Source organism: Rhinichthys klamathensis, unplaced genomic scaffold (assembly GCF_029890125.1).
Source record: "Rhinichthys klamathensis goyatoka isolate OS25496 unplaced genomic scaffold, OSU_Roscu_1.1 h1tg000161l_1, whole genome shotgun sequence".
In the NCBI taxonomy this organism is placed as follows: Eukaryota; Metazoa; Chordata; class Actinopteri; order Cypriniformes; family Leuciscidae; genus Rhinichthys; species Rhinichthys klamathensis.
This window is the reverse complement of record NW_026606695.1, coordinates 4046950-4059692: the sequence shown is the minus strand read 5'-3', so window position 1 is coordinate 4059692 and position 12743 is coordinate 4046950. Positions and strand designations below refer to the sequence as shown.

At 38.7% G+C, this 12743-nt stretch overlaps 1 protein-coding gene across 1 annotated transcript; it reads left to right on the top strand.

Moving 5' to 3' along the window:
* Positions 1–7762, top strand: pamr1a (peptidase domain containing associated with muscle regeneration 1a). The gene is made up of 11 exons (XM_056259035.1): positions 1–185; positions 1146–1322; positions 1743–1868; positions 1967–2081; positions 2515–2732; positions 3032–3223; positions 4298–4489; positions 5101–5167; positions 5264–5493; positions 5953–6323; positions 6737–7762. The coding sequence occupies exons 1-11, from the start codon at positions 53–55 to the stop codon at positions 7313–7315; spliced, it is 2400 nt and encodes a 799-aa protein (XP_056115010.1). The 5' UTR covers positions 1–52; the 3' UTR covers positions 7316–7762.
* The last annotated feature ends 4981 nt before the right edge of the window (positions 7763–12743 follow it).

Here is a 12743-nt window from a genome sequence, read left to right as displayed (position 1 = left end):
TGGCCTCATGTTGCAGGAGCTCATTTGACACAACAGAAGTCTTGGCAGAAGAATGCTCTTTCCCGCAGGCCAGCTGGCTGTGAGCGCAGGGATATGGATGTCCCCTAAGTGTGGATACCTCTTTTCGCTCCCTATCCTTCTTTATCTTCTTCAGCTTTTAAGCACTGGCGCATCTTGGCCAAATGGTAAGAGTTTTGCAACGACTGTAACATTTACTTTTAATGAATGTGTTTCTCTGACACAGACACTGTCATTGCACTGCGCTGTGCAATTTAAATACCACAGCCACTGGAAAGTACGTGTATATGACAGCATGTTTAGTCCTTTTAACAGCACTTAATGTTAGTCTGCAGGTTACTTTCCGTTAAAGAGGACTTTAAAGATCAGAGAAGCGTTCCTTAAGTCCCAGTTGACTTTTTTTCATATATGAATCTGTTTAAATATTCATGACAAGTTGTCCTTGTGTTGCTTGCAAATTTTAGATAATTATCCGCATTGTATAGAATATATAGAGGTTTGATTAATGGTCAGTTATATTTAGTGTTTAGTAGACCTGAATACATGTGCTTAACATGCATAAATCTCTTTGGACATTTTCTCACAAATGAGAAAAACAGACATGAGATAAATGCACCAGGAAATGACTATAGGAACCTGTCTGTAAACTCAAAGACAGCAAGACACAGACAGGAATCTTGCTTATAATTTTGGCACTGTTGCACAATTTTCACAGTTGCTCATCTTAATTATGGTCACAGCAAAACCCTTGATGGGTGTTGAAATATCACAGACTATAATTGCAAGACTGGTAGTCAGATCTATGACAAAAGCATGAGTTGAAGACATCGTTGAGAACTTAAAGATAGTTTGGTTGTCTACACAGCATCATAAACTTTTACATTTTTGTCTGGCACAGGATTCCCTCACAAACCTTCACATCTGCTTTTGCTGACTGATTGTTAAGAAATAATGACTTTTCCCTGACTGAATTGGTGACTTATTTTTCCTCTAACATGCCAAATGAAACTTATCACAGAGAAGACTTAATTTGAAGAAGGCACCATTCACATAAAGTCACCACCAACATGAATTCTAGAAAAGCAGGCAAGATATTCTGTTTCTAACTTCTAGTCTGCTTGATTTAGTTTTTAGGTCGCAGGAGGATAAGTGTCCCGGCCCACAGTGGAACGCCATGTGTCGTACCTGCTGTGAGTACGAGCAGATTGCATGTAAGTGCCCATCTCAGGGAACAAAAGTGGGCTACGCTGTACCCTGCTGTCGAAATGTTCTGGATGAGTGTGACCCCTGCATCCTACACCAGGGTAAGATGGAACACAACTCCAACTTTACATAACCTGCAAATGTATTTTTTCAACTCGAGCAGTTCAAATGATTGGATTTATATTGCATATACATCTGTGTCAAATAGTTTTTTTTTTAAATGTATGGGTTTCTGCATAGTTTAGTTTCTTTAAATGTATTTATGCTTTCCATTGTCTATCTATCTATCTATCTATCTATCTATCTATCTATCTATCTATCTATCTATCTATCTATCTATCTATCTATCTATCTATCTATCTATCTATCTATCTATCTATCTATCTATCTATCTATCTATCTATCTATCTATCTATCTATCTATCTATCTATCTATCTATCTATCTATCTATCTATCTATCTATCTATCTATCTATCTCACCTACCTACCTACCTACCTACCTACCTACTTATCCACTAAGGTTGCAACATTTTTGACAACTGCAAGACTTGCAACAATGGCACCTGGCAGGCCAAGGATAATTTCTACATCATCGGCAGGTACTGCACAGCATGTCGTCAAGGATGGTCTGGTGGAGACTGTCTCAGTGAGTCGTTCGGTTCTTTTTATTATTTAACTCGATTGCTTTTTATTGTCACAAATATGTCAATAAATTTAGACACACTCTCTATTCGCCAACTTTAGCATGTGGAGAAGTTATACAGAGACCCCAGGGTCATGTGACTTTAGAGAGTTATCCAATCAATGCCAAATGTGAATGGACACTACAAGTCGGCAGAGGAGCAACGATGGAACTCAGGTAAGTGCTACAAAGCTGATGATTAATAAATTGGGTTTCACTTTATTTTGATGGTTCCTTTAACACATTCTGTTGACTATAAGTAACGTTGCACCTACATGTCCACTAACTCTTATTAGAGTGTTAGTAGAGTATTAGTAGACTGGGTTGGGTTAGAATAAGTTGACATGTAGTTGCAAAGTTACTTAGTCAGTTTAATGTCTGTTGGGGAGCATCACAATAAAGTGTTATCGGATATTAACCAGACAGTCTAATACTCTAATGAGAGTTAGTTGACATGTAGTTGCAAAGTTACTTATAGTGAACAGAATGTTCAACATTGACCATCAAAATAAAGTGCTACCATCAATTGCAGTTTAAACATTTCCCAATTGAATTAGTTTGAAGACACTATTATATTGCAAATATATGCAGTATATTTTTTTCAATGCAGGTTCTCAATGATTAGCCTGGAATCTGACCATAGTTGTCGATATGACTATGTTGAGGTGCGGGATGGGGACAGTCTGAAGTCACCTGTGATTGGCAGATACTGTGGGGATGATAGCCCTTCACCAATCAGAAGCTCTGGAAACTCTCTGCATATTCTTTTTGTGTCAGATGGCTACAATAACTATGATGGATTTTTTGCCACATTCCAAGAAGTATCAGGTACAAAATAGATTGCTAGCTGTACACTTTATTTATTTGTTTGTTTTTATTTTAGCATATTTTATTTGCAGTTCATTCATTTATAATAATTTGGTTACCAGATCCTGAACCATACAGCTCATTTCCTAAATTCAGGCACATGTTTTCTCTAATTTTAAAGACATCGTTGAGGCTTTTTATTGTTTTTGCTGAGTGGGCTTCATGGAAGAGAGATTACTTTAAAAGTCATCTCAGCAAAAAATCTGTTTAATTTTTAATGCTTACATATTGCATCATAACATTTTATTGCTTTTCACAAGGGCAAACACCCCCTCTCTGTGCAACCCCCCAGAAGCCTGCACACGGAGATCTCTTCCTGCGGTACAAGGAAGGTGACATCCTCAGCTCGGTTCAGTACCTTTGCTATAAACCGTACCAGCTCAAGGGAGCATCTCAGCGGGCATGTCTTCCCAATGGCACTTGGAGTGGAAGTGCTCCTGTGTGCATAAAGGGTACGCTGACTCTTATGTAGTTATGACAACTGCTTTTGGTAGACACCCTTTGAGACTGACAAAGCTGCTACCATCAGAGTCAGATGTGCCTGTATGCCTGGGAGTCGTGCTTCTCTGAACTTGAGATCATAGAACATCAGAATGTCTTATTGAGATCTTTCAGCATTTTTAAATGTATGAAACATATAGGTAACACTTTACTTGAAGGGGTGTGCATAAGACTAACATGACACCTTCATAATCATGACATGACACATGTTATGAATATGAAGGAAGTTTTATGCATGTTTGTGACAACTGTCATTAAGTGTCATTCGCTCAATTATGACATTTATAATTCAAATATGACATTGTTTGAGATGTCTTTGTTATGACACCTTGACATAAACCAATACATCATAACCTGTCAGTGTCTTTGTCATGACAACTTGACATTACTAAGACAACACAACCTGTCATAAACATGACATAGCAGATTAATTATCAAACTTAAGAAACCACTTAGCTTTATTGGTTAACATTACATTAAACTGTCAGGTGGTTGGTTTTGACATTGGCTGTCATGAAGCCATTATAACTGTTTAATGACAAATTCAATGTGTACCACTGTAGTTGAGGTCACGAAAAATATTCATGACACAGTTATAATGGCCTTATGACAGCCAATGTCAAAACCAACCACATGACAGTTTAACTTAATTTAATGTCAAGTAGTCATGACAAAGACACTGACAGGTTATGATGTTATGGTTTATGTCAAGGTGTCATAACAAAGACATCTTAAACAATGTCATATTTGCATTCAAAATGTCATTATTGAGCGAAAAACACTTAATGACAGCTGTCATAAACATGCATAAACCCTACTTCATATTCATGACATATGTCATGTCATGGTTATGAAGGTGTCATGTCAGTCTTATGTACACCCCTTCAAGTAAAGTGTTACCAAAATATATGTATTTTAAATGCATACAATGCTCTAAAAATATGTTTCAGTTAGTAGAAAACAGGCTTCCGGATCATTGCAAATTTCTGTGACTTCAGAGTTCTACTGCCATTTTTTATTTACAGAAGTGATCATAAAAGAATGCCCCACTCCACCACAAGTCCACAATGGATATTCAGCAGAGGTTTCAGGCTCTGATGGCAGAATAAAATATGTGGAATATTTCTGCAATAATACATACATTCTCAGTGGGGACTCGAAAAGAACATGCCAGAAGAATGGGACCTGGAGCGGCAGTCAGCCCCTCTGTGTCAGAGGTACCGTCTCTTCTTCAAGTTTCAAATCAATTATAAAATATCTTACACTTTATTTTGAATGTGTCCTGGCCAAACATGTTACATGCATTTACTACAGTAATAACTATAAATTAGGCATAATTACATGCAACTAACCCTAAACCAAACGCTAATCCTAACCTAACCCTATAGTAGATGTAGTTAATTAATTAATATTACTCAGTACTTAAAGTGCCGAATATTCCGGAATATTCCCTTTTAATACAGTGGTCAGGTGGTATTTATAGCTTAGGGGCGGGACGCTTTAGATTCTAGAGAGAATTTGATTGGACAGAAGATATGATGAGAAGCTTAAGTTCGTGGTGATGTCATACAAATCATGATCCATTTTAGCAGAAGTGATAGACTGTAAGTTTTGAATGCTTATATGTTATTTTGGAACACACCAGCTTATTCATAACCTTAAGGCTAAGCTAAAAAACTTACATTTTGATTTCAGGGGGCCTTTAAAATAGCATAATAGGGGCACTTTATATATGTTTAATTACACTGTCACAGGGACACATTACAATAAAGTCTAACCAACATCTTTTGTTCACTCTGTGAACTTGAACACCTAAACTGTTTTACAGCCTGTAGAGAACCTAAAGTTTCAAAACTTGTGCGACAGAAGGTTTTAAAATACCAACCTCCATCCAGGTAGACTTTTTTATTTCTTTTGTGACAGTGTGATATTAAACTCATAAAGTTGTTTTAAAGGGTTCTGGATCCTCATTTTATCCCTTTTAATGGTAGGAAAAGTCCAGTCCACAAGCTGTACTCTGCATCCAGTCAGGGAGGGACTGACGCAGACTTGCTGGGGAAAGTTTTTCCTGTTTTCGGAGATTTGCCATCAACTTTCCATCATGTGTATACCAGCATAGAATATGAGTGTGTTTCAACGCTTTACAAGCCCTCTGGTAGTGCACGTCGCACATGCCTAAAGACTGGCAAGTGGAGTGGTCGTCATTTCTCCTGTTCACCAGGTGGGGGAAGCACTAACACATTTACAGCATGTTTTGGAACCAGATTTCCTATTTACAAATATTTTCTATGTACTAATAACCCTGACAGATGTAAGCTGACAGTACAGCACTCAATAGCACTCATTTTAAATGTATTTAATCATGTAATTATATATAAAATAAAATTTAGATTATTAAGTGAGTGCCAGCTTTGGTATATAAAAAAAACAAAAAAATACAAAAATAAAATAATATTATTAAGTATACACGTTTATTATTGCACAATTATATATATATATATATATATATATATATATATATATATATATAATTGCAATAATACACTTGTATATTTAATTATTTTATTTTATTTTTTTATTTTTTTTATTTTTATTTTATACCAAAGCTGGCACTCACTTAATAATCTGATATGATTAGAAATCAGTGCCTGAACTCACTCTGGCACTCCTTCTCTTCCAGTATGTGGTAAGTTGCCACCTGCCAGTCCCCAAAATTTAACAGAGATCCACTGGCCATGGCATGCTGCCATATATGCCCATCTGTACAATGCCAGTCCTCTTATGGCAAGGACCAAAAGACGGGGGGACACGTTTGCCATAGATGAGGAAGAAGAGGGGGAGGGGGAGGAGGAAGAATGGGTAAAGAAGGACCAGAGATGGCAGCTTGTCTGCAGCGGGGCTCTGGTGAACCAGCACTGGGTCGTGGTGGCTGCTCATTGTGTGGCGGAGCCTGGACGAACTGAAGCTCTCAGTGCAGAGGATCTAAATGTAGTGATGGGGAAACGTTACCTCAGCGACCTCAGAGAGAACAAGAGACTACAGCACATACAAGTAAGAGCTTTCAGACTACACTAAAAACAGTCATGCTTGTATGTCTTGCAGAAGCTCCTCTAGAACCTCATTACAGTGCAATTCAAACATGCCCAATTTAGTTTATCTATTTATTTGTGAGTTACATTTAAATAAATTGCATGTAACATTGCAGAAATAACTCCTGACATTAATAGAATGAGACCTTTCCATAAATCAAACAGCATTTCCATATTTTGTGTCTTGGAAAGTTCTTTGAAAGCCCAAAGCCATACAGAGGAAACTGCAGACTAAATATACGCATTAAAACTCAAGGCACATTCTTAACGATAATCTATGATTAGGCTTTGCCAAGAAGTCTGTAGGATTATTTACTTCTCAAACCGACTAGCCTCTTTCAGTGCAAGTCTTTCATCATATCTGTTCCCACACAGATTGCTCAGATCTTGATCCATCCAAACTACGATCCACATGTCTTAGACTCCGACGTGGCCATTCTGAAGCTGGTGGACAAAGCTCGAATCAGTGAGTACGTGTCCCCTGTTTGCCTGCCGTATCTGCAGGGTGGCGAGATCACTGCAAAGCAGGCAGTCCTCACTGGTTGGCCCGTGTCAGGCCAACACGGGGCACACACAGACTCCGAGTCGGTCCGGACCGGACTGATAGATGTAGCTGATGTGGTGAAGTGCGAAAAACAATATGGCAAACATGGTGTCCCGATAAGTATGACTGACAACATGCTATGTGGACGGCAACATCCACTCAGCCCATCTATGATCTGCCCTTCTGAAACTGGAGGGATCATCCTTTCACCCTCTGCTGACTCCCAACTCACTTTAGGGCTGGAGACTTTTCACCCCAGTGGAGCAGAGCACACTGATTCTAATCGTTCTTGGGAACTGCTGGGGTTAGTGAGCTTCGGATATGATCTGCAGGATTGTAATCCAAATCTGTATACCATCTACACACGGGTAGCTAACTTTAAGAACTGGATTGAAAAGAACATTGCATAGAGCTCTAGATCAAATATTGTAGAGCAATTGTCTGTACAGCATTTTCCATGTTCCAGATCAAGACAGTGGAGATGATGTATTTGTCCTTTGACTTTTCTCTTTCCTTTGATAGTGAATTGTTCTGGCAGAAATTATATTGCACAAAAATCATATGTTTATTGATTAGAAGAGGTGTGGCACTTAGATTTCACAACTAGTTTATGGCCTTGCGTGTGGGTGAGGATATGTATTTGCATGGTAAAATGAAGAGGAAGCGTTCCATGTGAATTCAGTAACTAGGTTTGCAGGCCTTAGCTTGTCTTTGGTCTCTCTTCAAGATGTTTCACAACCCAATTTGCTCATACTTTTCACACAATCAATATACAGTACATGTATTTACACTTATCTTTTGTGCAGCCCTTGTCTACTAAAATTGGGACTCTGTATTTATTATTCAAAATGTTTTAATTAAATGAAATTTGAGGAACACAATGTGGCATTTACTGTTTTTAGTCATTTATCCAAAGATTTCAGTGACAACCCCCTTGGGCAACCTGAGGTTAAGTTCCCACCTTAAGGGACACACTGGTTTTATCTCATGGCTCATTCCTTACTGGAATCAAACCAGCAACCTTCCTAATGTTGACCACTAAACCTAACTAATGATATATGGTGCTATTATGATGAAACATGGGGATTTCTTAAATCTATCAAAATCTTAGTTTTTTATATATACAGTATATGTACACTACCGTTCAACAGTAACTCAAATAAGCACTCGTTACAACCGGTATGCAGAAGAGCATCTCTGAACACACAACATGTCCAACCTTGAAGGGCTACTGAAGAAGATTACACCCGGCGCCACTCCTGTCAGCTAAAGGGACTAAATTGCTTATGTGGTACGTTAAAAAGGTTATGGTGTAGCGAGTACACTTGTTACCCGGCACGCAGTAGCTTGCCAACATCTGCATCGCCAGACTTTGTTACCTGGTTCAGCTAGCTGTGGCGTTTTCCATAGGGACATCTAGTGTCACTACATCAACACTATGTCGAAGTGATTGACAGATAGGAAACATCTTGGTTACTATATTGTAACCTCCATTCCCCGATGGAGGACGTAGTGTCCCTCTTGTCAGTGTCACAGTACTGAACTACCCGCTGAAATGCCCGGGAAACTGTCTCGGCTCCTCAGCACAAAGGAATGGACTGAAATAGTGGATGCAAGCCACGTCATGAGCAGATCATGAGAAGCCCCTGCCAATTTCTGTCATATTAGGCCAGAGTCTGCACAACTGAAAGGTCATCACAGTTCAAGATTATGTTTCCCTAAAATAATGCAAAGGCTTAAGCTAGTCCCAGACTAAAATGCATGTTTGATCTGTTTTTAACTGAAAGCAACTTGCACTGACATATATTAAAATATGTCAGTGCCATTGTTTTGTCTCAAGATGCACACCAGTAATGTTTATAAAAGCTACTTAAATGCCCTAATTGAACTAAGGCCTAATCCTGTCTTCGTCTAAGCCCTGTCTGTGATACTGGGCCTTTGTCTCCATAGAAAGAACCAACCAGTCTGCATTAATGTATAACACAGTTTTGCCATGGTCATATGCAAATAACCAGACATACAACGAAATAACTTGTTTCATTGTTTCATATAGTTAAGATCTCATTTACAGATTTTGCTGAATCTATTTAGCATGAACGTAGCTGGAGTGCTGGAGTAGACTTTACAGAGTTTTTGACTCTTGCATTGTCAATACAAGATCTTGACCAAAAATTGATGGACCTCTTGAAATAACATCACAACATTTATTTCCATCAAGAGGTCCATACATTTTTTGTCAAGATCTTGTATGGACAATTTCGAGCACTTTGTAAAGTCTACTCGTCCCCAGCACATCCCACTTGACTTTCAAAGGATTTAAGGTCTGGACTCAAAGGTGCTAATTCATGTGTGAAAATTATTCTGCTCCCTCCCAACCATTCTTTCACAATTTCAGCCTGATGAATCTTGACATTGTCATCCTGGAATATGGCCATGATGTTTCTTCCTACATGTTTGTTTAAGAAATGAAAAGCTACACACTCCGTCAATTAGGGTTAGAAGAACTGTTACCAAACATATAACATGCTAGAAACATAATAATCACAGCAAAAACTATAATAGACTTTTTTTTGGCTGGGCAGTGTATACTGGATATATTTGACTGTGTGGTTCACTTGGGTCTCAGATAGACTTTAACAATTCAATAATGTTGTGTACAATGCAAAAGTGTAGCATCATTATACTGGGCGTCCCTGGGAGTTGTTCTCTGTTTTCCACACTCTTCTGTAATGTTGTGCATCTGAAAATAGAAAGTGTAGAAGCTTGCTAATCTGTAACTACCTATAACCTGCAGGGTAGGATCCTGACCTTATGCTCTTATGCTTGTGTGTGTGTGTGTGTGTGTGTGTGTGTGTGTGTGTGTGTGTGTGTGTGTGTGTGTGTGAGAGAGAGAGAGAGAGAGAGAGAGAGAGAGAGAGAGAGAGAGAGAGAGAGAGAGAGAGAGAGAGAGAGAGAGAGAGAGAGAGAGAGAGAGAGAGAGAGAGAGAGAGAGAGAGAGAGAGAGAGAGAGAGAGAGAGAGAGAGAGAGAGAGAGAGAGAGAGAGAGAGAGAGAGAGAGAGAGAGAGAGAGTGTTATGCATGCACAGAATCTGATGGATGTTAATATTCAAATGGGGGTTATAAAGCTGGGCAAGTCTAGGCAGAGCTGTATGTTTATGTCTATGGTTTCTAGGTTTCTCTGTTTATCTAACATCTTTTTGTCTAAAGATAATCTGAGGAACAGTAAGAGTGATATCCTGCTTCATCCAAAGATTCGACTTGAAAGTATTTTTCTCCTTTGAAAGTGTGTGCTTCATACTTTTATGTTCTTATTGACTCATACTTAGCAAATAGTCTTTAAATGCATTAGCTAAGAATTGTGAAAAGTGTGTTAAAGTGTTAAAGGCTTCCTCTCAGTAATGACAAACATTGCAGAATTTATTTACTCTGACTAAGAATTACATATGAAACTATTGCATTGTGGAAGGTTGTGGGAGTGGTTTTAATTAAATCCTACAAAAATGTGTTTAAGCTGAAAGCAAGATTGTTCATTTGCCTCCATTTTTGCATGCAACGCCCCCATCTCAAAAGCTATTCAACAACCGATACATATAACGCAAGTCCCCACCCTACATTGTTTTCTTCTTCGATAATCATTTACATTCAGATACACATCACAATATGGAAGAAACAATCTGTCATTGCTTCTGTTTCATTGCAAATGTTTTAAATAGTCCTGTGGTGTCATAAAAATGTTGAATTTTGTTTATCAAAATAGTATTCAGAGAAGTATAGCATATCCAGGGGTGCCGTAATTTGGGGAAGATTAGCACGATTCTAAGGGCTCTGGTCAGACAGGCCCGTTCCTCAGCACCCAACGGCCCCAAAAGAGAAAAATTACGCTCCGCACCCCAGTGGTCAGTTTGTGTGTAAATGTACATTTTTGACCAACGCTTTCCACTTTTGATGTTATTTATAGCAAGAAGTTACTATTATACTAATTAAATATCTGCTTATAACCAAAGCTCGCTCTGTTTTGCTGTAGGTCATTAAACTGTTATGCTGACTCAGAAGTCTGTCCGAAATCAGTATTGTAAGATACTTTCCTGCACAAATGCTGCCTGCAAAGTCATTGCCTGATAGGGCAGCGAGGCAACAAGTCAGCTGTCTAAGTTTTCGGACGCAGCCAGAATGTCAGCTACACCTGCACACACCCATTTACTCCTGAAGCACTTGTTCAGCTTTGAACTCCTTATAACATGTTTGGTACTTGTTCAATGATGTGAATTTATCTTGTAATTTACTTTGTGATTCATTCTCACTGTTGCATGAACAACACAGACCACTGACCTCAATGACGCTGGCAAGGCTGGTACGGGCCTGTCTATTTTTCTTATGTGATCCTCCATTTGCTCACCTGTTGCATCCATTCTGGAATTGAGTTTCAATTACCTACGTAATCGAGGACTTAATCATTTCCCCCCTAAATGTAATAATTTTTTCTTCAAGTGTTCTAAATCTTTTAAATAGCCTACATGAAAGCTTTATATAAATGATCTTGAACTTTCATTTTAAGGTGGGTTCTGTATGTTTTGTTATACCTTCAAATATCCACATCAGGTGGACAGACGTCACACACGTGATGCACCACATGCTTGTGTTACTTAATCCAGCTACATGACCCTTGGGAACCGTAGTAATTGTATAGTTAACCTAAACAAATGTAGGGAAAATCTGATTTTGGAAATCTGAAATTTGTCAATCATTTTCTATACAAATTTCAGGTTCCTAGAGATGCATGCCACTGCACACCAGCACAAGACCACATAATCAAGGTCATTTAAAGCGTTAGATTTCCATTGCAATGTTATGTGCAGGAAATGTAAAATGTCTGTATGAAATAACACATGAGAGGCTTTAAAGAGACAGTTTGTGTACATGAAATACTTTCACCTGAGAATGTATGTGCGTGTGTGTGTTTGTGTGTGAACCATGTCTATGTATGAAGGATTAGAGAGGTTTGGAACAGATTAGTTAATTATAGACACCTGTCTGCTAAGCATGGAGACTGGAGTCAGGTGGATGAGCTTGAAGAGTGTGCTGGACTGCATTCAGCAGGGTGTAGCGCAGGTGGGGGGTAGACCGCAGATGTGAGACCATGTGCCTGTGCACATTCCTTGCATGTGGCCACACTCCAGAAAACGAGTGTTTCATCTGGTGGGACAGTAGCTAGCCTGCAGATCCACTACAGACAGATAAAGCAGTGTCAGTATGTTTAACAAAGACAATTCTTTTCACATCTTCTGTATTTAGTCATCATTTTGTCACTCTAAAAAGGCAGGTCAGTTTTTGAGTATTTATAAGAATATTTATAAAAGCGTATTATTTTATGTAATTAAATGGAGCTTTTAGTGATTTTAAACCTGAAATATCACTGAGAAGGCCTCTGTTCTCATGCACTACTAATTGTTTGAATTGGTTAAATGGATTTGATGGCGTCGTGCTTAGAGATCACGAGAAGCCCCTGCCAATTTCTGCTATGTTAGGCCAGAGTCTGCACAACTGAAAGGTCATCACAGGTCAAGATTGGGATTTCCTAAAATAATCAGTTTTGCCCTGGTCATGTGCAAATAATCCCACATACAACCAATTAACTTTTCGTTATCAGAGTCAGAATCTCGTTCACAGATTTTGCATGAATCTATTTTGCAAATGTTATTGCTTGACAGCTCGCCTGAATCCGTATTTCTGCCATGCATCACTCTTTGATTCCGTTCATTCATTTCAGAGCTCATTAGAGAAGATCAGACCTGGGGAGTAAGATGGAGGGGTTGAAACAATGAGAGAGAGGACGAGGAG